Raw genomic sequence first — 26,263 nt, 5'->3', positions numbered from 1 at the left:
GAAAGTAAACAGAAGAATGATAGTTTTGATTATATATAAATTAAAAAGCTTATATACAAACAAATCCAATAAAGCCAAGATTAAAAAGAAAATGATTTAAACTGGGAGAAAAATCTTTTCAGAAAATTTTCTCCAATAAAGGGAGCATTTCCAAGATTCAAATTTCTAAGAATTAGAGTTATTCCCCATCTAATAACATGAACAAATAGTTCTCAAAAGAAGAAAGCCATATGGTGGAAAAAAAAAACACACACACACACAAAAACAAACCAAACTCTCCAAATCACTAATAATTAAATAAGGATAAATGAAAGAAGGCAGTCAGGTGACAAAATAGATAAAGTACCAGATCTGAAATCAAGAAAGATTCATCTTCCTAAGTTCAAATGTGGCCTCAGACACTTGCTAGTTGTGTGACCCTGAACAAGACATACCCCATTTGCCTCAGTTTCCTCATATGCAAAATAAGCGGGAAGAGGAAATGACAAATCACTCCAGTATTTCTGCCAAGAAAACTGCAAGTGGGATTACAGAGTTAGGTATGACTGAACAACAAATTAAAACAATTCCATATCCATTCAGACTGGCAAAAATACTTACAGTATCTCTTTTGTGGTGGCAAAAAAACCCTAGAAACCAATTGGGGAACGCCTGAACACTGGTATTATGTGAATATAATGGAATACTATTGTTTTATAAGAAATGAGAGGAAAAATAATATCAAAGAAACATGGAAAAATATGGATAAAACCAAAGGAAACTTTATAGGGGGAAGGGAGCAAACATTTATTAAGCACCTATTGTGTGCTAGCTACTGTGCTAAATACTTTTATTCTATCTCATTTGATCCTTACAACCATGCTGGGAGGTAGATGCTATTATAATTGCCTCTATTTTATATTTGAGGAAACTGAGGCAGAAAGCAGTGAAGAGAGTTACCCATGTTCATATAGTAAGTGTCTGAAGCTGGTTTTGAACTTAGGTCTTCTTGAGCCTAGGCCCAGTACTTTCTCCACTGAGCCCACTGCCTGCCTGCTATATTAACAGCCAGTTATAATAACAATATTATAAAATAATATATAATAACAATATTATAAAAACAATCACTTTAGGAGAGCTATGTAAACTGATGAAAAATGAAACCACAGAAATTGAAGGACAATTTAAACACTATTTACTACAATGTAAACACAAACTCTGAAAACTTTAAAAACTGACCCAATGCTTTGACTACCTATATAATTCCAGAAGACCAAGGAAGTCTTCTGACAAAAGTGAGTGACTCAGGATATAGAAAGAAACAATTATTTTTGAACACGGTCAATGAGGTGATTTTGTTAGACTAGGCATATTTGTTATTAAGGATTTTGTTTTTTCTCTTTTCTCTTTGATGAAGATAGGAGCAGAATAAAGAGAAAATGGATTTCTGTTAATTAAAAACAAAAACAAAAACAAACAAAAAAAAAACAAAATCCCAAACCTTCGATCTCTCCCTCACTTTGTGCAGTTTCAAAATTTCTTAGGGACAAATAATAACTCAGGGACTAAGAAGTAGCAACATCATCCCCCATCATACCCCGATATTTCCTTGTGTTAGCAAAGAAACTGCACGAATTCAGCACTGAATTCAAGATTTGGACAACACAATCCAGGTTTTTCTACCCAGAATCCTTCTGGCCCTTCAGCTCCAGAGCCTCAGCATCTTAAGCAGCACAATCCTCTCCTCCTTCACAACACATTCAATTGCCAAATCTAGTCAATTATCCCTGCATGGCATCTTTTGTATTCAATTCCTTCTCTCCATCCTTGTTATACCTCAACTTTACAGTCTAAGTGAATTTGTTTGGGATCACCAGTGTCTAGTTTTTCCTCTCTCAAATCATTCTTCCACATGACTGCCAAATCATTTTACAAAAGAACAAATCCATTCATGCTATTTCCCTGCTCAGGAAGCTTCAGGTGTAAATGCCCTTCACAATCTATTTTTCCAGACTTTTTGGGCATCAATCCTTTTCACACACTTGAAGGTCTAGTCAAAGATAATTTGGGATCCTGACTGTCTTCCATTGTGTCAGCTTTTCCAACTCAGCTCAGCTCAGCTCATGCACAAGTCTGATAAATTATGATCTAGGCCTTTATCCAGGTCATTTATGAAAATGTTAAATGGCACAAAGGTCAAGGAAAAATCAAGTGGAGACCTCCTGCCATATGACACTCAATTAGTTCTCAGTTCTTTAATTCTGGATCTTCAAGTCTGGAGAAATAAGCTGAAAAATGTCTTTAAAATCAATTTCTCCTACCAGGAAAGATTGCTTTTCTACATCTCTCTCCAGTTCACATGAAGGACAGATGTACCAGGAGAGATGGAGGTCACCAGTAGTGTAGGAAAAGTTGGACATAGTGTAGTTAGGAGGACCCAGGTTCAGAAACTACTTCTGACACTTACTAGAGCTTAGATCTGAAATAAATTACTTAACTTCTGTGGATTTTTGTCACTTCACCCATAAAATAGAGGCTTCAGGCTAAGTGATCTCTAAAGTCCATTCCAGTTTCAAATCTATGCTTCTAAAATCTCTTCCTCTCCCCTTCCTCCCCCAACTTTTATTTCCTTGCCAGCATACAATTCCACTTTGAGAATATTAGGTCTCCTTTTCTTTCTTTCTTTTTCTTTTTTTCTTTTCTTTTCTTTTTTCTTTTTTTGCTGAGGCAATTGGGGTTAAGTGACTTGCTCCTGATCACACAGCTGGGAAATATTAAGTGTCTGAGATCATATTTGAATTCAGGTCCTCCTGACAGGGCTGGTGCTCTATTCACTGCGCCACCTAGCTGCTTCTCCTTTTCTAATTTCATATACTTTAGTTGCTCAGAACCTGGAGAGAGAGTTTCTCTCCTTTTTCCCATAAAAGGAACGTTTAAATCTTTAGGAGTAAGGGTATTAAATATCATACATTACTCTTAGCATGCTCAAAAAATGGTTAGAGGGCATTCAAGATATAATTTCAAAGCAGGACAAGGGGAATGAGCAAGAAAAATATGAAATTTTCCCCTGCTGACTTAATGAAACCTTTCTCTCTGACAAATGCAGTTAGCTCTATTAACCAGGTAACAGGAGGAAGTTGTAGCCTACTTCTTTCTTCAAAATCAATTCATGTATAATTATAAATATATTTAATTTTAGCATAGCAAGAAAACAATAATCTTCCCCAATGAGATAGGAATTCCCTTAAAAATGGAATAAAAGGGTAGCTAAGTGGTGCAATGGATAGAGCACCAGCCCTGAAAATAGGAAAGGCCCCCTCGTTAGAAAAATTAATGCCTCCTAATTGTTCCAAAAAAGGGCCACAGGTGTCTTGGAGGTAGCAGGGGCAGAGGGTTACCTGAAGAAAGCTCAGGATAGAGAAGGGAAAGAAAGGTAACAATGTGATATTGTAGCACTTAGGTCTAGACACAGCCTAGACCCAGAGCTGTCCTAACTGTCAGTCAAGGCCCACTAAGAAGACCCAACACTGGCTTGGTCCCCACCTTTCTACGGTAAAGCATTTATTCTTCAAACTTAAAGCAAAAAATAAAATAAAATAAAAATTTTCAGAAAGCCCATTACCTGAAGCTGCCATAGACGATGAGGAGAATGGAAATCAGAAACGTTGACACTTGACTGGAATCCACCAGGGAATAGGCCCTAGAGAAACAAAAGAGAAAAACTATATCCAAACATTTCTAGAAGAATCTGGTTTTTAAAAGTTAAAAAAACAGTTAATTTAAAAACCAATGGAATAATTACCACTGAAATTACTGGTTAGAATACCTAAAACAACAACAACAACAACAACCACAAAACCACACAAGCTGATTTTGTTTGTTTTTTGCTGAGGCAATTGGGGTTAAGTGATTTGCCCAGGATCACACAGCTACGAAGTGTTAAGTGTCTGAGACCACATTTGAACTCAGGGCTGGTGCTCTATCCATTGCACCACCTAGCTGTCCCGGTTGGAATACATTTTAAAAGAAAGACTTGCAGAATAAATCCATAAACCCACAAATGACAAAGCTCAACTAGTTGCTGAAATGTAGTTAAAAAAGACTAAATCAGCCAGAGACAAGGTCTATTATCCAGCTTGGCTCACATCTGCTTCAGGCAACATAGTCCCCACTGGATCCTCTGTACATCTAATTGTTGCTGTGAGGATTTTAATGTAGTTCAAGATATGTTCAACCCAAAATCTACTGACTGAAATGATGAATGTTCCACAAGGCAAGAGCTGAAGAGAAGAGCTCTACCATTTCCCAAGGGGCTAAAACTGACTGCAGCGTACAGGCCTATCAAATTTTAGCAACCACTCTCAGACTTCCAGTTTCAGAAAGCTGAATGGGATGGGAGAAAATGGATAACTGACCCAGAGTATCAGAGGCCCTAAATCTAGATGTTCCTGACCCTAAGTCCAAAATCTACTAGATCAAACTGCCTCTTATTTAGAAATACAAACAGGAGATTTTAAATTCCTGGATTTTACTACCTCTCCATCTCTTGCTGGCTCCTGTTTTTCTTTCCATTAATCTTAGTCAGTTTTACTTTTGAAGTCTATCATTTCCCTAAGAACCTCCTACTTACTCCCCAGCAGGATAGGCCTCCTCCTTATCCCCCAAAAAGCTACTGCTCAAGCCTGTTTGTATACGAATCCCTTTTTAAGCTGTTTCCCAGATAGCACATGCTTTCCTTATTACTTTCCACCCGTCAAGGCCCCGTTGAAGTGGTGTCTTCTCCCAGAAACCTTTCTTATTACTTTAGCCAAGACTGAATGCTCTCTTTTCTAATTCATAGTCAGTCATTGTTTTTTAAAAACTATCATCACACGAAGATTTTACAATTGCTTCATGTGCTGACTTGATTTTTCCCATTTACTCCTTTTTTCCCCCCACCAGTGTGCTCCATAAAGACAGGACCCTGGTATCTTAGCGACCTCGATCTGGCCTTGTGCTTGTCAGCATTTTTCTCAATGACTTGGATAAAAACACAATTTTCACATTTGCAGATGGCACAAAATTGGGATGGAAAAATAACATGAAATTCAAAAAATCGTGGGTTGAGCCAAATTAAGACAATATTTAATAGGGGTTAATTACAAATCTTATGTTTAAGACAAGAAAGTTAAGTTCATAAATACAAGAATGGAAAAGTTTGAAGATAAGGGTGGAGGGGCAAACAAACCTTAACTCCAAAACTGGAAATGTTGATGGGTGACAAGCTCAGTGACAAGCTCAGCTGGGGAATATTATAAAGGAAAGGTAATATTTCTATCATACTCTTCCTCAGAACGCTTTTGGACCATGTAGGCAGTTTAACTTATTTATCTCAATTACAAAATGAGGACAATACCAGAATCTAATACCAGGGTATTTTAAGGATCAAATGAGATATTTATAAAGCAATTAGTGTTTAGCACATAGTAGGTGTAAAACAAAACAAAAACTGTAAAACAAAAGCTTACTCCTTCACTTATTCCCCTCCCTACTATGCAGGGCAATAAGAATAAGTAGGGATAAATGACACTTATTAAAATGCTTGTTTTCTTCCTTCCTTTCCCCCCACATATTTAAAAAGCCTGAAGAGTTTTTAAGGGAGAGCAATCAAGTGATGAATGGTATTAACTTTAGACCCTATGGACACCAGCTGAATGACCTGGAATGTTTACCCTGGCACAAAATGAAGCTTGGACAAGAGAGCTGTTTCCAAGTGCTAGAAGGGTTGTCAACTAGAAGAGGGATCGATCTGGCTACTTCTGCTTGGTTTCAGAGGCACATCTGGAAGCAAGTGTTAACTGCAGAAGCAAATTTAGGCTTGATATAAACAGATATAAACAGAAACTTTACAAAAATGAGGAGGATTCCATAGGAGAATAGACTGCCCTGAGGGAGGGGGCTCCCCCCTCACTGGAGGTCCTTAAATAGGGTGGGTGGCTACTTGTCAGGTATAATGCACAAGAACTTTGGTTTTGCTTGGATGGTTCCATGCCACTGCACAATCATCTTTCCCAAAGATTTTCAATCACTGTTTTACTGTACAGTTTCAATCTGAATTTGAACCATTTGTTTCTTTAGTAAAACTATGTTCTCTTTCTTTGAAAGAAAATGTTCACACATGTTCTTCACAGCCCTAACACTTGCTGCCAGAAGTATGACCCATTTTTAAGCAGACTTCATGACATTTCCATGTGTTTAGATGGGCTCCATTCACTCTCTTCAAAACAGTTTCTTTGTGATGAGTATTTTTCAGGAGGATGTTCCCTTTAAGGTTCCAAGTCTTTGATTTTTCCATTGCACCATTTAAATTTTATAGACTGTCAATTTAGCAGCAGAGAAGCTTCACTGAGATTCTCATTCCCAACCCTAGATCTGAAAGCTTCCATTGAAAATTTTTGATACTTGGAGAAAATTCCATCCTTAAGTTCCCTTCCATTCTACTAATTCTTTGAATTTGTTTTTGGGCTGTTTTCCCTGTTTAGTGCTGATAGCAACCTGTTTCATGAGAAAAGGGTTTGACTGGATTTGAACTCAGAATGCGAAGCCTTCCTGACTTCAGATCTGGTTCTTGCTCTTTATTTATTTTTTTTGCTGAGGCAATTGGAGTCAAGTGACTTGGCCAGAGTCACACAGCCAGGAAGCGTTAAGTGCCTGAGGCCACATTTGAACTCAGGTTCTTCTGACTTCAGGGTTAGTTCTCTATCCACTGTGCCACCTAGCTGCCTCTCTGGTACTCTTTCTAATCACTGTAGCGCCTAGTTGCAAAAGAACAGGTTCCCAAGCTTTTTATCTACCTTTTTGGACTGCTTACTCCTTACTCTCCCACCCAGGGATACTGCCTCCTGGCTCTTCTATAAATAAGACCCTCCATTTTTAGCTTTTGGGCATCTGCTCCAGTTTACCCCCATGCCTAACCCAGAATACTTCCTCCTGCACTTCAACTAAAAGATCTCTCTGACTTTTATGTATTTCTTTTCTTCTTGTAAATCTCATACAGGCATAGTGGACAGAATTTGGGATTTGGAGTCAAGAAGAACAAAGTTTGAATACTGTCTCAGACATTACCGGCTCTGATTCTGAACAAGTCACTTTACCTTTGTCTACACCTCAGCCTCCTCAACTGTAAAATGAAGATATTAGCCCGACCTCCCATGAGATATTTGTAAAGCACTGAATACAAAACAGTGCCTGGCACACAGCAGGCACTTAATAAATGTCTGTTCTTTTTACTTGTGCCACGATCCTCACTACCTACCTCCTGTAAATCTTCTCCACCTTCCACACCAGGCGTCCAGACTGCATAAGAGGCTGAACCACTGGGCTGACTCTGATGCTGCTTCTTTACCCAGACATCCTCTACTCTGCCCCTGCCTAAGTATTCTTTCTCTTAGAACTTTCCACTTCTTGTTCTGGGAACAGTAATGAAGTCATCACTAATTTCTGGCTGGATTAAAACAACTCTCCCTGGGTGCCATTCCCCTACATGTATTATCTTCCCCACTTAAGACTATAAGCTCTTTGAGAGCAGGGACTATCTTGCTTTTGTATTTCTATTTCTAGAGTAGCAGTTCTTAAAAGAAAGTCTAACTTTGCGTTTGTAGGGTCAAAACTTTTTATAAGAATACTAAGATATTTAAATTTCTAATAGTACACAGAAGCTCTTTGGATGGGGATCCTCTTGGGCAGAGCTTATTCATTTCTAAAAGGCTATTATAATATTAGAATCCCTTTTTGGCTCTGCCACCCTCACCTCAGTGGAGTACTGTTTTTGATAGTAATTAATAATTAAAAATTTTTACCTAGGAGAAAACTTACTACCTTACTATAAGAGTGATCTTTTGAAATTTGAAGTCTCTACTGCTGAGAAAGGGAAAAGAACTTGGATGAAAAAATAATAATATCTCAAAGAACTTTATTTCTATGAATGCTGTAGACATGACAGGCAGAATGGCAGTGGATGTGACATTAGAAAGAAATGCTTAAATCCTGGCTCTGCTATTTCTAAACTGCAATGTTGAATAGATTTAACCTTCCCTTCAAAAAAAAAAAAAAAAAAAAAAAAGTATAAAAGGAATCCTAGACCAAAAAGCTTGAAAATCGATGAAAAATTTTGCTATGTACAAAGCAAAAGATAGTCCCTATTCTCAAGTTCACATTTTTTTAAAATAAAACTTTTTTTCAAAGCACATGCATAGATAGTTTTCAACATTCACCCTTCCAAAACCTAGTGTTCTAAATTTTTTTCTCCCTTTTCCCCTAGAGGGCAAGTTATCCCAAATATCTTAAACATATGCAATTATTCTATACATATTTCCATATTTATTCTGCTGTACAAGAAAAATCAGAAGGGGGGAAAAAAACTAAAAGAAGGCAAATAACCACAAAAAACGAAAATACATGTGTGATCCACATTGAGTCCCCATAGGCCTCTTTCTGGATGTAGATGGTTCTCTCCTTCACAGGTTTATTGGAACTGGCCTGAATCACCTCGATGTTGAAAAGAGCAAGTCCATCAGAATTGATTATCACATAATCTTGTTACTATGTACAATGTTCTTTTGGTTCTACTCACTTCATTTAGCATTGATTCATGTAAGTCTCCTCAGATCTCACTGAAATCATCCTGTCGAGCTCACATTCTAAGGGGGAAGACAATATATAGAATGCTGATACCCTAAAGCTTAGCAGAGCACCAGATATATAGCAAGCACTTAATGAATATTTTTTCATTCATTCCTACTGGCTTCTTCTGCTCAGAATACAAATATAACTGATTCAATTTCTAGTGTAAAAAATAACAAAAAAACATTTAACCATATCACCCCATTAAGATACCACATTCTCTTTCCTCTTTCAGAAAGATAACCGGTATTCATGTCCTCCCAGATACTCTCCGATTCTCTGATGCCTTCCCTTTCTACCACTCCAATAAAACTGCAATCTTTCAAAAAGCCATCAATGACCTCTTCTTTTCCAGGTCCACTGGCTTTTTATTCAGGCTTCATGAAACCTTAATCTCTGTGGCATCAGACAACACTAGCCATCTCTTCTGAAGTGCTTTTCTCTTCCTTGAGCTTCTGTGAGGTTGCTGCTTTCCATTTCTTCTTTTCCTACTTTCCTTTCCTACTTATTTCTTTGACCCATTTGCCTCTTCAGCTAGGTTTCTTCTTCCCTCTTCCTAGCAGGAACATTCTCCATTGCTCTAATGTTGGCTCCAGCTTTCAGCACACTAATGTATTGTATTTGTATTTATTTTCTTAAATATTTCCCAATTACATTGTAATATAATTCCTCTAGACTCAGACCTGGAGGGAAAGGGGGAAGGGGAATTGTAAATTCGGCACCTCTTTCCTATACCATGCTTCTAATTATTAATAATGTATAAAGTTCTAAAATACTCCAGTGAAAAAAAAGCTGTATTTCATTGTATGTTTGCCTTTCTGTGCCATGAAACAATATCTAGGCAAGATTCTGGGGTTTGGGAGAGGTGAATAAAGAAGATTTAGAAAACTCCAAACCAGAATTAGGAATTAGGATTATATTTATGAAATTCTTTAAAATTCACATGTCATTGTGAATTCATGAACTTTCTCAATGAAAATGTGAACAGATTTTAAAAAGAATACATGTTGGGGCATAGATTTCTCAAATTATTTATTATTTATGAGAAACCTATCCCTAGAAGAATGCAGCAGGGAAGAGCAAGAACATGAAGAAGTCAGGATTCAGAAATCATCTCATTCAAATCTCTCATTTACAGGTGAAAAGATAGAATTGGATCACCTTTCTATGTGTGACAGTCTATGCATCCCTTCTCAGAACAACATTTATAAATGTATAAGATAAAATACATGATTACAAAGGAAGCCAATATTAATAAAAATATCAAATATTTTTAAAAGATGTAACTAGTTCATGGATTTCGGATTTTAAATTTCCAGATCTTTAGACTTCAAATGCCACATGACAAAATAATCAAAATAAAGTCATGTCCTATCACTCATGATGCAGGCATTGTCATGGAATCTATAAAGATAAACAGGTTTCAAGTATTTTTTTTAAAAACAGCACAGAGCCTGGGTACTGGTAACTTTTTCAAAGATTTCTACAAAAAGTATATGTTGAAATAAATAACTGTTTAGAAAACCCCATGGAGACCAAAGAAGAGCCCAAAAAACAAATTCACAGCAGCTGCCTGGTACAAATTAAACATGATAAGAATGGGCACTGCAAGCCTTGTTCATGTCCAGTCTATAGCTTTGAGTTCTCTGAAAACCCTATTATAAGACTCCCAAGATGCAGTTTGTTTATGTTTATCATCGGTGTTAAAAATTATATTTTTTAGATCCTATATTTTAGAGAAAAAAAAAAAAGGCTAGTGGATTGGAGTCCAGTGTACATTACTCATGATTACATATAGATGTAGCTCTTGACTTACAAAGCACTTTCCTTATTACAACCCTTTAAGAAAAAGAAACTGAGGCTCCAAGAAGCTAAGTGACTGGTCCATGACAAGGGGGAGTAAGGAGAAGCTGTCAGCAAGAGCCCCTCAGTGACTCTGCCAAGTAGGGTAATTAAAAAGTCATCCACTCAACTGAATTGGTTTATACCATCACCCACAAACCACAAATTCTTTAGTATACCTCCACACCCTAATACGTTCCTCTTGACTTAAATAGAAAAAGAGTTACCAAAAAGTCTTCACACCCAAGTTATTCTGCACTCCCTAAGATTTTTAGAACCATGTTTGGTTTTTTAATAACTGTTTTGCTGCCAAATATCTATTTCTGTCAGCTTTAAAGGCAAGTGCTAATAACACAATCCTGTTAAAAGCATGCCAAAAGGAGACACTGAGATGACTGTTCTTTGACACGACTCTGTTGGCTTTCCAACTGTACGAGAACATTCCTGCTTACCCTGCAGACCAGGTAAGGAGGAGTTGAACTCAATATCATCCCTTAGGCAGGTCTTTTCTTACAAGAAGTGGCCACACAACTTGCTACCAATTAGTTAAGTGGGATTCAAATTTGCTCTGAAGGAAGAACTTATAGGGACTACTTCAATTTTTTTGCTGTATGATTTTTTGGCTTATTTTAAGTATTAACTTATATTAAGGGAACCTAAGATCACATTCACTTTTTTCATTGTCCTACTGAGCTTGCAGGCAATTCAATCTAGCTGTACATTCCTTGTTCAAAAATGTACATGTCCCTATGATATTTTTGCCTTTTTAAGATTTGCCACCTATTATTCTGGCTTGTTCCCATCTTTAAGGCTCCTAAATCCATTATGCAAGGTATTTATTTCTATCAGCTGTATGTTACCCATGTGACACATGCAATCTCTGCATCACTCATAATGATACCGAATCAAACATATCCAAGTCAAAATCCTATGGCAGCAGACTGTTAAGGAACCTTCAAGATCAACATCAATTCATTAATGAGCACTTTTCAGTACAAATTATTCAAATAGCTGCAAATCCAATTGACAGGCCTGTCATTCTGCTCACACTTCTCTATCTTATTCACAAGGGTATCATGAAAAATATTACTCAAACACCTTTTGGAAAACCAGATGGTATATCTGTAACATTCTCTAATCTGCCAACCTAGTAATGTTTTTTAAAAAATATCATATTGGGCTAAAGAAGGAAACAGCATGATTCTTCCTCATAGCAACTGAAATGCTTGTGTGCTCAACCATTGTTGGTAAGGGTGAAAACCACATAGCTCCTGCCTTCTGAACCAAGGACCTCTAGCTCACTTATTACTACCCCAGAGATTGCTCTGCTGGACTATGGGGTCTAATGTTCCACAGCACAGTGCCTGCACAGTATGTTCTTCTGTAGGGTCAGAGGTCCACTTATGAGAGACAAAGCACTGGAAGAAAGGAGATTCTTAATAATGTCTTTCTAATTTGAAAAGCAGAAGCAGCTAGCAGAGAGAAACTATGGAAAAGAGTCTGAGTTGGGACTATAGTACGATACTGTTTGATGCTCTAAATGGAAGAAAGGAAACCCACTTAAAATGGAATACTTGTTCTGTTTCCTATTGAACCCATTAACCACAACCTAAAACACAGGTTCCAGAATCACAGAGTCGGCAGCCAGGTGGTACCATTTAAAGAATTCCCACTGTCATGTATCTGACAAGTGGACATCTGACCTCTACTTTGAAGATTTCTAAGGGGACAGCTCTAAGTATTAGGAAGCTTTGGGACCTCAAGCCTGGAAGGGCCACCCTGCCACTTCCACCTAACACTTCCCTGGCATCGGGACCAGACAAAACAAATCTAGTCCTCTCCCCTGCCAATCTATCCTAAAATCCAGGTAAACTTTGGAGAGTAAACCCTCCTCTCACAAGTATACTCACAAGGATACTCTCGTTATCCTTATATGCCTTTCTATGGCTAAGTACTTAAATTCAGAAAAACTATCAGCAACAAAGCACAAGATTAGGGGAATTCTATGTCAGTGGTAACCTCTGAATCCAAGATTCCATTTTAAAGAGGAAATTGAAGTCCAAAGAAGAGGAATAATCAAGGTAAGGAGAGGATGAATCGGGTCAGGTGACAGTTGCAGCAAAATCTAGGCACACTCAGAAAGAAAAAAAGTGAAAGGGGTCAGGCTTGAAGTGAGAAATGTTTCTGAGTACAACATTATATATAATAATTTGGTAAAGGATTTACTGAGACTCATTCATCTGTGAGCAACAAAACAGGGATGTTAGGTAATATCCAAATGATTTCTTAATCTCCTTTTTTTTCTTTTTTTAATTTGAGAATAAGTTAGCAACACATGAGAGGGACTTCCTTAAACATAATTTAAAAAGACTCTATGTAAAAAAAGGAAATAATTAGCAGAGTAATTTATCATTGATGGGTGGCCCAATTTTCTCTATTTTCTTTTTTAATTGAAGGTCTTATTTTCGAAAAATATACAAGGATAATTTTTCACCATTTACCCTTGCAAAACCTTGTGTTCTAATATCCCCCCCTTCTCCCCATCTCTCCCCCAGATGGCAAGTAATCCAATATATGTTAAACATGATAAAAAGATATGTAAATCCAATGTACGCAAACGTAGCTATACAATTATCTTGCTGCACAAGAAAAATCAGATAGAAAAGGGGAAAAATGAGAAAGAAAAAAATTCAAGTCAACAGCAACAAAAGAAGTGAAAATGCTATGTTGTGATCCACACTCAGTTCTCACTGTCCTCTCTCTGGGTGTAGATGGCTCTCATCACCACAAGATCATTGGAACTGGCCTGTTATCCTTTTCTAACAGCTCTGTTTCTCTTACCTAAGAGACTATTCAAACTCCCTTAAATTCATTCCAACTGCTGATATATTAAATTCTAGAGGGAGGGGACAGAGGGTCTTGGGATTGTTAAGTCCACAAACATTGATTAAGTACCTTTATTAAGTTCCACTATTGGCCAATCAGTTAATAAGCATTTTATTAAGTACTTACTATGTGTCAGGCACAGTGATAAACTCTGGACATACAAGGAAAGGCAGAAGACAATCCTTTCCCTCAAAAAGCTCGCAATCTCACAGGAGAGACAAGCAAATACCTACAAATACATATAAATAAGCTAAGAATGGGATAACTGGGAAGGCACTAGAATTAGGAGGGCTTAGGAAAGGCATCATTTAGAAGGATTTTTGTGGGGACTGTAAGGAACTGAGGAGATCAAAATGTCGAGGGTGAGAATAGGAAGGACAGAGAACAGATTGAGAAAATGCCCAGAGGAGTGTCACGTGTTAAGGTACAAAGAGGACAATGTCACTGCGTCAGAGCATTCGACTTCAAATAAGGTGTAAGAAGCCTGGAAAGGTAGAAGAGGCTTGGCTATGGAATGGAATTTGTATTTGTTCCTGGAAGCCAGAGAGAGCAACTGGACTTTACTGAGTAGGGTGTGGACACTTTGGCAGTTGAATGAGGGGCTGATTGGAATGGGGGCAGACTTGAGGCATATACTTCAATGGCCCAGGGGTGAGGCAATGAGGGCTGCTCCAGAGGGATGGGGGTGCCAGGAGAGAAGGTGGGGTAGTGATGTAAAGGTGAAATCGATGGGCTCTGCCAACAGACTTTGAATGTTTAGCTGAAGATGACAATTACGTTGTAAGCCTGGGGGACCAGGAGATGGTTGATGCCCTCTACAATGACACGGAAGTTTGGAAAGTGGGAACATTTAGGAGGAAAGAAAGAAGTCACTTTTGGGTATGCTGAGCACTGAGGATACAAAGAAACAATTCCTGCTCTCAGGAGCTCAGTCTAATGGAGCTTCAGTGTAACTGAATAAATGAAATAGAGGCCCTACAAACGGGAGATAATCTTGGAAGGTGGTGTAGTGCTGGTGGTTGGGAGAGGCTATTTGCTGAAGGAGAGGGTGAAGGAAGCGAAGGGGAACAAAATAAACAATGATAGCAAAAGCTCTTTCTGATTCCCATGGAAATCCTCCCTGATGGGAATTCTTTTCCTGTTTCTTTGTGTAGCACTGTCACCTAGAAACCAAAATTCTCAGCTGAAATGACACATCAGACCGGTCCTTATGTCCTGTCCCATCAGAAGGAAGCTGGCATAGGCCAGAAGGGTGGCGTTAGCAGCAGCCCTGGAAGCAAGCTTTCCAATTCCCCATATCCACAGAGATTTCCCTCACAGTCTCAATCAGGTGCAACACTGGCGAGGTTTGACATATGCAACAAATAGGTTCTGAGTGAACAGACCAGAGGCACTTCTTTTTAACTGGGTTTAAGAGCCCTCACCTGCTTCCCCCCCCAGCCAAGGAGGGCACCCTCCATAACACCCCAATCTCCAGTGTTCTTCCAATCAGCAATGGTGGTGGGACTGTGTTTGATTCCTTCTGGGCAGAGGAGGAAAGGGAGTAAGAGACACTCTTATCCGTGCTTGAAGCAGGGAAGGAATTAATTGTATGGGGTTCGTAGATAGAAATAATCTATGGTGACCTTGCCCTTTCATTTCCCCTCGACCTTCACACGTTACAAAAGTGCTTTCTGCAGAGTAGAATCAGTGGTACCAATATAAGAGCACAGAAAATGTCCTACTGGAGTAGACAAACTGTCCATTCAACACAATATTCTCTCTGATAGTCAATGCAAGATATAATATTCATAAGAGATATTTTGGAAGTAGTGATTCACATGCCTCAGGTATTTAAAAAGTAGAACTGATAAATATAACATTTAATTTATCCCAATATGAATCTGAAAGGATTGTCACTTGTCTTATTAACAGCATTTTCTGGCATTTGTATATGTGTGTGTGTATATAAAATAAATAAATATATATATATACACATATATATATATATATAAAATAAATATACATTTATTATAATATATAAATATGAAATAGATATATTTAAAAAATAGGGATATATATATATATATATGCCCCTATCTTAACACAGTATCTGAAAATTTTCACTTGGGTAATTAAAATCAGCAAAGTGATTCTTTTTTATTATCTGAAATTTCCCTACACAAAAGAAGTTGGCTTAAGGTTGCTATCATTGGTAAGTCACAGTTTAATGAACAGTAGTAGGCATCCACTTAACTCTTTTAAATGGGGTATTCTCCTAGAAGAGAAAATTTAACAACTGTTACTGTTCTGGAGCTCACAATAAAGAGCTGTGAGCTTTAGAAAGATTGTAGTCTACTAACCTCTTATTTAAAATATTCAGAACAGATTTTATCACACCACAGAGACCCAAAAATATATTAAAGTTTCTCTAATTTAAGCATATCCCTCATTCTATCAGAGAAAACAGAACTGCTGCTTATATTTGTCCCACTATCATTATTAGAATATCGGTCAACTGTTTGAAGGACTAGAACTACCTGTTAAAAGGATAGGTGTTTCACTTTTTTCTTCCCTTAATTTTGAGTTTCACTATCAAAATAAGGAGTCAAATGGTTTTCACCATGAATATGCATAAGGAACCAGCTCTGCCAGAGTATTAATACAGTAAGAATTTTTTAGAAATCAAATGGCATCTATAATATATAAATAGCTTAAGACTGAAAAAAACTTTTAAGGGAAATATGTATTTTACCTTGGCATGATGTCCTCAGGTGGGAGAGGTCAGGAAGGAAACTCAATCAAAACAATCTATTATTCTAAACGAGTGAAAAGGCTACTCCTGTATCTAAAATCATCATCATCATTTACTAAATGCTTGCTGAGTATACAGTCCTCTACTAAGCAACGAGAGCCCCCAAGAGGATTATCTGCTACTCCAGAAATATTAGGAAGGCTTATTCCTCCCGTTGTACAAGATCAGGATTCCTATTGAGAAAGCAAGCTCGGGGACTAACCTTTGCCTCTTTCAGCTCTACATGGGAATGCTGTAAAGATTCTTAAGAAAGTCTTAAAGAAAATTGGTTTTAAGTTCCTTAACTAAAATAATCATCACTTCTCTCTCTCTGCAATGCCCTTAACTCCCACTTTTTTCGGTGGTATTTTGAACAGTTTAAAAAATGTTTAATCTGAAAGAGAGAAAGCTTCCAAAGAACCTCCACCACAGGCCCATTTCCAGGAATCTCCAATTGTATGTTACATTTTCTTTAATTTCTGATCAGAAGAAATGGGTAATCTGAGAAAGTAAAGCAAAGATGAACTATTCCAAAAATCCTTCTGTAATCTTAACAAGAACTATAAAGTTAACAACTTGTTCTGAAAACACCATAGATCCTTTGGGAATCCTGAGATTATGTGTTAGAAATTTTATATTTCTGCCGCCTTTCCTTGCTTTGCTAAGGGACAGACTTTTTTTCCTTCTATTAGCAACAAACAATAAGTATGACCTTCCCACCAAATTCTACAGGATTCATTTTCACTCAAATGCCCAAAAAACAAAATCCTACATATTTTAGATTAGATTGAACTAGAGACACCTAACATTATATGGATTAGCTGGGATTATTAATTTTAACATGATTTATTTGCTAAGTAGCATAAAGAAGCAACTAACTCATAAGCAGAAAATATACCATATAAATAAAAATCTTAATGGTTATTTTATTAGTAAATCACCTTTTCCTGATTTTTCATTTTATCCAACTGCAGAATCTCAGGGTTGGAATGGACACAAGAATGGAAAGAGAATCTTTTCTATAACTTCACCGACAAGATCTCTGAGGAAGAGACCAAGCCCCTACATTCAGGTCCTTTTTAATTGATTCTCCCCGCTTTTAACAATATTTCCAGACACATGCATTTTCCCCTTGTCTTCCCCCCTCCAAAAAAATTACCCAAAGTAAAAGAGGTAAATAAAGCTGACATAACCAAGCCTGACAGCAGAGTGACATTGGATTCCACAATGCCCGCCTATCCACTAAGAGGAGCAAAGTAAGCTGCAGTCAATCATCTGTTCTCTAAGATCCAGACAGATCAGGCCAAGCTCGGCTGCCTTTTGATGATGTTCTCATTTCTATCAGTGAGATCATGAAGGTTATTGTCCAGGATTTGCTATCATCTCAATGTCTCTGACGCGTGATTTCCATTGATAAGATGATTAAATGCCATTTCCCAAGTCAATGGGTACCCTCTGCCTGAAACCTTTTGGGGCTTGTGGAATCTTTCTTTCCATCTCTGACCTCCTTGGCACACGTGCTAAGGAGTACTAGGCTAAAGGATACGAACAGTTTATAGTTGACTTTTCAGTTGTATGCGATTCTTTCTGACTTTATGGACAAATACTGACTCCAGGTCTCCTAGAGAATTGTTTTCCAAACACATGGACCAAACCACAGATCAGGTAACAGTATTAGTGTGCCTGTCTTCTCATTGCCTTTGTCAATTTTATGGGTAAGTAAAATCTATGAGTTGCTTTAATTTCTCTTATGACAAATGATTCAGGGCATTTTTTCATATGATTCCAATCAACTTTCAGATAGTTCTATCTTCAACCAAGTTAAATAATTTGATCAAAATCCAAATCTGCGTCTTTGCAATGTCCGATGTTTTTAATTCTGCCTTCTGGGCCAAGTGGAACAAATTAAATTGCCCCAAACAGCCACACTGCTCTTCTTCTCCCTGGTTCTCACAATTGAATGTGACATACATGGTGGGGCTCAAGTCCCTTCAACATCAAAACCGCTTCCTCTGGCTATTATCTAGCTCCTGAAATGATTTCCTAACCTGTAGTACTCAGAACTGAACACAATGCTTTGGGGGTGGTCCAACTAGGGCACAGTACAGTGGAAATGACTTATGTCATTGCACTGGAAGGGACCCTTGACCCAAGTCTTTAACTCTATTCCAAGCTGCCTCTCCAAAAATGAGTTCAGGAGTTTGGGTCATGCGAGTTTACATATGCTAAAGAAAACCAAACAAAAAACAAAGAGAAAAAGGGAGGAAGAAGGAAGAAAAATGTCTGTTGAGAGGGATTAGAGGGGGACAAAAACAATTTAAAGGTTGGCCTGACTTCACTTCCCATTTTCTATGTGGTAAGGGGACAAGGTGCACTGCCCAGTCAATTATTCTTTTAGTCATTCCTCTTGCCCTCTTCTATCCCCCACAGTAGTAGCTTTTGCACAGCCCCTTCTCCCAAATATCTGGTAGCTTTCTCTTCCTTTTGTTGTCTAAGCATGCCAGAGACTGTTCACTTTGGGGGCTTGGTTCAGGATGAGAGTCATTTTAACTCTATATTATCTCACAGAAGCATTTCGTTGAGAACCTGCCTCCTCCCCCATCATGGTCACCCTCCCTTCCCCTCATCACCCCCAGCCAGGATGCACAGGACCTAACTAAGACCAATGGTTTGAAAGCAGGAGATCATATTTCTGTTCAATAAGAACCAGTTAACAACTAGAATTAATCACATACATCTGCACTGTGAAGGAATTGCCCACATCCTTTCCTGAAGGAGCTTTAAATAAGGGATCTCTGTACAGCTCACAGTGCTGCTCTGACTGGATAATACTCTCGCCCCAGTCACAATTCTTCTTGCCACATTCCATTGGCAGAGTGACTTTTATTTTACAAATTACAAAGTACTCTCACATAGAGGATATTACTTGGTTTAAATCTCATAATAACCCTCAGGCTGGTGAAACACCTAGCCCCAGATCTTCAATAGGATATAGTTTATGCAAGCTATTGATCTCTGAGTTCTCAAAGAGAAATAAGGCAAATACTATTGAGAGGGTCTTGAGAGATCAGGAGTCAAGTCACTTATTCCATTTTATTTTTAGGGGATGAAGATGGGGCTTCCTTATACTTGAACAAAGACTTCTATTAAAGGTCCTCCTTTTCATTTTACTGTTTTTGGTTCATAAAAAGGGGTGCGGCAAAGCAACTAAGGTCGTCTTCATTCTGCAAGGACATAGACCACTATTCACTTTTTGCCCAAAGTAAGCAACAGGATAAACTTCACATTCAATCAAGTATCTGAAAATAAAGAATGAACAGGAAACCAGGAAGCTGCTATTTATAGAACAAAGCAACGTGGTACTTTTGCATAAAAATAAAAATCCATAAAAATAACACCTCACAAATTCAATATGAGCCCCCAACTTCCCCGAACAGTCCAAAATCAAAGATGTTTAGAGGCCAGAATGATGCCTTCTCTATTTCTGGTTAACTTTTACTGTTTAGAGCTGTTTAGCTCTGCTGTTTTAGCCAGCCAAAGCTAGCAAGCTACATCACAGAAAATTTCTTTCATATTTGTGTTGAAAAGTCAGGAGCGTCATCAGCTTCTTTCTGAGCCCAGAGGAAAATGTTAGCAAAATCCACTGAGACTTAAGTTATAAACAAAGTGCCTAATTATCTCACTACCATAACTCTATTGTTTGCTGTCACAATATAAATACCCAGATGAGGACCTTCTTCAAGGAGCTGACACATCTATACTATGTGAACTCCCTTGGGTTTTCTGTTTCTACATTCTCTCTGGAAAACATAAAAATACAGAATCTATTCCAAGACCATCTTTGAGGAGCAGTTATATTTAAGCAACAGTTCATAAATGATTTAACTGAAAGTTTAAAACTTGTCTCCATTCTAGCTTCTCATTTCTGCTAAGATAATGTTTGTGTTTTTAAAAAAATATTTGTAATCTTATTGGGAAAATGTACAAAGAAATTGTAATGGAAATTAATCTTATCTGATAATTTACATTTTGATAGTTTTGTGGTTTAGTCTCCCAAATTTCTCTTCAAAAAGCAGGAAATTTAACTTCTTTTTTCCTTTAAATAACAATATACAAAATAAAAGAAAAAATGTGATTAAGTGGCAATGAGCATATTTTAGGATCTAGTACAAAAACTAATAGATTTCAGAATTGGATATACCTTAGGGATCACCTAGTCAAACACTCATTTTACAAATGAAGAATTTGAATCCCAAAGAAGTAAATTGAATTACCCACATCCTGGAAATTTAGAAGTATGTGGGCTAGTCAAATTGCACTCGAGGTCAAAAGAACTATGCATGTTCTGCCAAACAGAACAAGTTTAAAGGCTTTTCTACAGACCAGACCTTCAAATATTTAAAAATGACGCTTATGGTCTCTGGAGTCTTTTCCAGGCTAAACATGGCCACTTCTTTCAACTTCACATATGCTGACCTACTATGGACATTTTCCAAGGTGGGCATGAAACTCCAAAGGAGCTATGCTGATAGAGTACAATAAACCTATCAACAACCTATTCCTGGAATTGATGAATCCTCCTAATGTGTAGTCCAAGGTAACATTAGCCTTTTGGGGTCTTACCTAGCACTGCTGACTCACATTAAACTTGTAGGAGAAATTTATCACTTATCAAAGTAGGATCACAATAAAAGCTACAGGAAAAAATCAACTTCTAAGAAGAATCCTCAATTGATACATATGTCTAAATTGTACTTTTGCTAATACTGAAAAGATAATAATGGCTCCAGTCATTAAGACATTTCTATGTGTCTATGCACATATTATCATTCATTCTAATTCTCTCTCTAAATACACACACACACACACTTGATACATTACTATCCTTCTAGTCACACAGGTTAAAAATTCCAAAATCCTTGAAAATCACTCTGTTTCTAATTCCTTTCATTATCCACATTATCTATTTCTCTTGGTCATTCTCCTGTCAGAACAGCTCTCCCGTCCATAGCCAATCTCTCCTCATCATTCACGGGGACCACTGCCACAGTCCCCGGCAGTCCCAGGTACCCAAGTCCTTATGTGGTATTTAAAGTTCTGGCTGCAGCCCGGCCTTCTAGGACTGTCCCTACCTATACTTTACACATTCTCCACTGATCCAGCCAGACTAGCATTCTTCTTCTTCCACACCAAACACGGCATCTCTGAGGCTTTTGCGCAGGTTTTTTCTCATCTCATCTGGAATGTGCTCTCCCTAACCCACTCAGAACCCAGTTAATTTGGATTCACTTTATGTCCATTTAGAGACGAACATGTCTTCCCCCCAACAACTTTTAGTTTTGTCTTTATAAACCCAGGACCAATCAGAAGCCTGGCAATTGGTAGTACTTCAAAAATGTGCTGTTTACCAAAAGCTATAATTAAAGCACAATTCTTTGTCAATAATGCTTTTTTTATATAACAGGCACACATGTATCTATCACGTTTAAGACTACTGAAGAATATACTGAAAACACTAGATAGTTCTGTTACTAAAATACAAGGAAATCCCTAATTTCCAAATTGAAAGATAAATTTTAAATGGTTTTAAAAGAGGAATATAAAAAAAAAGAGCAATAAAAGAGGAATAATCTGAACTACCCCTTCTTCTAAAAATAGTAAAATTTTGAGTTCCCTCCCAAAACTTTCTCTATACTGAGAATCCTTCAGCATGTAGATAAAGAATGGGGGTTGGGGTGGACAATGAGGAGAAGATAGCAGAGGGCATTTTTTCAGATAAAGGCTGAGTTATAGTTTGAAGTGTTATATATGTAAGAAAAATGTTAATAAACTCATTTACCAATTTAGTGTATATCTTGTCTTTTCAATCTTGTACCTGAATATTCAGCAGTTAGGTGGCACTATAGTGTCTGAAGCACTGGGCCTAGAATTTGAACTCTTTCTGAGTTCAAATCTGACCATCAACACTTATTAGCCGTATGACTGGCCAAGTCACTTCACCCTATTTGCCACAGTTGCTTGTTTGTAAAATGAGCTGGAGAAGGAAATCCCCCAATATCTTTGTCAAGAAAACCTTCATGGAAGAAATTCCATGGGGTCACACAGAGTTTAGTTAAAATTAAATGACTGAACAATTTTCATGTCCATGTTAATACCGTTTCTGGGTAAAATTGTACAAGACAGGAATGTGTCTGTGAATTCTTTTCCCCCCAGAATTACACTTACTTTGGTCTATAAATAATGAGAAATATCCCAAAAACATTTTTATGATGATAAAGAAGAAAATCCATGGCCTTCAAAATCCTGGAGCTAAGGTTTTCACTTCCTTGGGATGTATTATGGAATGGGGGATACAGTGCTGGCCTTGCAGTCAAGTCAAAGAAGGTAACACTTCTACTCCTGAGACTTACTAGCTATGCGACCATGGGCAAGCTGTAGAAACTCAACCTTTTAATCTAAAAAGTCCAGATTACAACCCATAGAGTACTTCCTTATGAGGTTATCTTGAAGTGCAAATAACACAGTGGAAAGTGTTTTGCAAATTTTAAGGCACAAGAAAAGTTTGATTATTCACCTTTAAAAAACATTCCAAGAACTCTAATAAAATTTACTTTCTACAGAAATCCACACAAGTCTAAAGTTTTTCTCTAAATTTACCATGACCTAAAGTTATATCAAATCCTATCTTCAGATGCTTCATGAATTGTGATGTTTCTATACTTTAAAATTCCAGATCCTGATTAAAGATCACAGCCTGTGTTAAGATACTTTAATCACTGGGTGATGATACAGATGGGGAGTCTGGGTGCCCTGAGTCTGAATGCTACTTCAGACAGCAGCGGAGCAACGCCTTAACTTCTCAAGTCTCCATCTCCTCATCTGTAAAACAGGGCTAAGAATAGCCTCAGCCCTAAAGGATTGTGGGGAGTCAAATGAGATCCTATTTGGGAAAAGCTACATAAATTTAGTTACTATTACAAAACAGTCAGTTGGTCCTCTTTTGTAAAAAATAAAATAGAAAGCTTGTGATTCAAAAAGAGCCGGTCTGAGGTGGGAAGGCCTTGACCCCACTCTTCATCTCACCAGGATATCACATAGTTGGAGCTACTGAGTGGGGACAATCAGGGTCTCAGAGGAATCACCTAAGCAGATGGAAGCACTGGGCTGAGCAATAGATACCCTCTTCCCCAAAATCAGTAAGAGAGGAAGGCCTCTTCAATGGAGGGCTTATGGGAGATTATGGAGCAGTTTCACAGGAGAACTGGGATGAGAAACTCCTCAGCTTCTCAGGATCTGGAAAGATGGAACAGGGCCTGAGTGCAAATTACTAATGCAACTGTCATATAGTGGCACATGTTTTTGTGAACTCTTTTTGCTTTTCCCTGTTAGACTCAATCTTTCTATGTTTTAAAATTGCCCTGGTCATGACAGATTGACATAATTTTATTATTTACTAAAAGAAGAAATCTCTATGTTGTTTTGGTCAGTGTAAAATAATATTTTGATCTTGTTCCAGACAAGTGAAATAAAGAGTTATTCAGGGGCAACTAGGTGGCGCAGTGGATAGAGCATCAGCCCTGAATTCAGGAGGACCCCAGTTCAAATCTGGTCTCAGACACTTAACACTTCCTAGCTGTGTGACCCTGGGCAAGTCACGTAACCCTAGCCTCAGGGGGGAAAAAAAGTTATTCAAATTCAGTCAGTTAACATTAACTGAGTGCCTACTATGTGCCAGATGGTGTGCTTAAGTACTGAGTATTTAAATACCACCCCAAAGTGGGGAAAGTCAGTCCCTGCTCTCAAGGAGCTAACACTCTAATGAAGGAAGACAACACCAAAAGGAAGCTGAAAAGGGAGACTCCCAAACAGGTCATAAGAGAAAATTGAGAGAAGTCCCAAAATAGTGCAGCCAAGTGAGAAATGAGTTATCTGACTCAAAATTCCTCCTTAATGGAGGATTTGTAATTTATGGTGCCACTCAATCATGAATGATACAGATTACAATGAGGATGTGCTCTCAGAGGATGATTGGATTTCTCCCAAAATGAATACAGAAGGCTTTTGTAAACCCATAAGAAAGATGATTCCATGAATCTATACCTTTAGAGATACAGGTACTATCTTAGAACAGCACTATTCATATTCTTCCTATATAACTCATTACAAATAATCCTAGGATTACAAATTTAGAATTGGAAGGAGAAATCATGGTGGTTATCAGTTGCCCCTTCCCTATCCCCCATTCAGAGAGGACACAAGTAGTAAGAGGAGATCCTAACAAGGTTTGGCAGATTCTTTTTGTTGTGAAGTTGTTCTAGCTGTGCTTGACTCTCCATGACCCCATTTGGGGTTTTCTTAGCAGGATGGTTTGCCATTTCCTTCTCCAGCTCATTTTACAAAATGGGGAAACTGAGGCAAACAAACAGGATGAAGTGATTTGCCCAGGGTCACACAGCTCCTTTGAGGAGAGCCGAGAATACAAGACCAATGACTGCACTTTCTACCACCTCCTCACAGAATTCATTCTTTCTTACAGAGCTGTGAGTGATGAGTTTATCACTCACAGTGATGAACAAAGTGACAAGCCCACCAGCTTAATCAAGCTGATCCTGTGTACCACAACTAACATGTATTTAATTTCAGCTCCTTCTTTGAATCCATTCCTAACATAACCTCTCTTATACTCCTTGCTACCATCTTCCTAAAACCATCTCCACAAGGCTATTTCACTACCTATTTATTACTCAAGTAGCAATGAAGACAAATAATCGACATCCTTTCTTCAGATAGAAGTCCAAAAAATAATCTCCAGGGCCTTAGAGATTATTTTTTGGACTTCTATCTGAAGGAAGGTCCTCAGGTCCCAGACTAAAAACTAGAAGGATCAAAGTCTTGAACATGAGAGCCTAATACTGAATCAGCTCTTTTCAAACGGGTTCACTTCAGAGTTTGTTTCATCCCTGCCCATGATGCATGCTAGTATGAGACTACTGACCTAGTGTTCAGTCTCTGGGAACCCATATCTCTAGCCATGTTCTAGTTCTAGACTAAATGACTAAAGATTTTCATTAAGTGGTAGCTATACTAAAATTTGCACTGTTTGAAATCATAATTATACCTAAAGGTAAGCAAACTTTGATGGTATAACTAAAATGTCATCCAAAACATTTTAGCAGTATGGACTGTCTTCTCTTTAAATCATCATACATTTGCTGGTAGGTAGAGAGTTTTATCTATATCTCGTAATTTGCATGCTCTCATTCTTACACAAGGAACCAAATGAAATTGGATGCAGGGCATTACCTAAAATCAGAAATACTTTAAACTCGATATTGTTATTCTGCAATAATTCTCAACAGTTGACCTAAAATAACATAGAAGTCAATTTTGGAAAAAAGCTCTAGTCAGCCAGAGTTTCTTACCAAATAATTTGAAATGACTGATTGTTATAGCCTCTCAAAGCACAACAATGTTGAGACAGAGAAACAAGCATTGTTTCTCTGTCTCTCCACCCAACTCCTGCAGACTTCAATTATTTATTGATTCTTGGTCTCACAATTCATCAAATGTTAAAAAAAAAAAAAAAAAAAAGAAAAAAAGAAATCCATGTGAAACTGTATTCCAATCTGTCAGAAAGTATTTTTAAAGTTTTATTTCAAGTTTATATAGGCGGTACAATGATTAAGCACTGGACCAGGAAACCAAGCTAAAATCCAGACTGATATTTAACTAGCTAACCAGCTGTGTTATCTGAGCAAGTCAGTTTCCTCATCTGTAAAACAGGAGTAACAGTATCTACAAAAAAACATGCAATTTTAATATTTATTATGTAATAGATTCTGGGCTAAGCAAACAAAGAAAAGGCCTAAAATAGTTCTGAATCTCAAGAAGATTGAAATCTAATGGGAAAGAAAACATACAAATAACTGATGAGGTCCTGAATGGTGTGTTGGAGAAAGAGAAACTAACATCGTGATCCCTGAGGCAGGCAGGGAGAAGGCACAGATAGAGAGCAATTTAGCTTCAGAGTCCCAGCCTTTGGGGAGGTGATCTAGTCTGAAATTTATGTCAAACCTGAGACCCATCCTCTGTAGAGCATTCTCCCCTTGCCACGCCCTGTCA

At 37.8% G+C, this 26,263-nt stretch overlaps 1 protein-coding gene across 1 annotated transcript in view; it reads right to left on the bottom strand.

Annotated features, from left to right (window-relative positions):
• Window positions 1–26,263, bottom strand: part of SPPL3 (signal peptide peptidase like 3) — a 121,720-nt gene that overhangs the window by 40,661 nt on the left and 54,796 nt on the right. Inside the window, exon 2 of the mRNA XM_074296026.1 lies at window positions 3,602–3,679. Coding sequence (XP_074152127.1) covers window positions 3,602–3,679 — 78 coding nt within the window. The remainder of the gene's footprint in view (window positions 1–3,601; window positions 3,680–26,263) is intronic.

Source organism: Sminthopsis crassicaudata, chromosome 1 (assembly GCF_048593235.1).
Source record: "Sminthopsis crassicaudata isolate SCR6 chromosome 1, ASM4859323v1, whole genome shotgun sequence".
NCBI lineage: Eukaryota > Metazoa > Chordata > Mammalia > Dasyuromorphia > Dasyuridae > Sminthopsis > Sminthopsis crassicaudata.
This window is presented reverse-complemented; position numbering and strand designations above follow the sequence as displayed.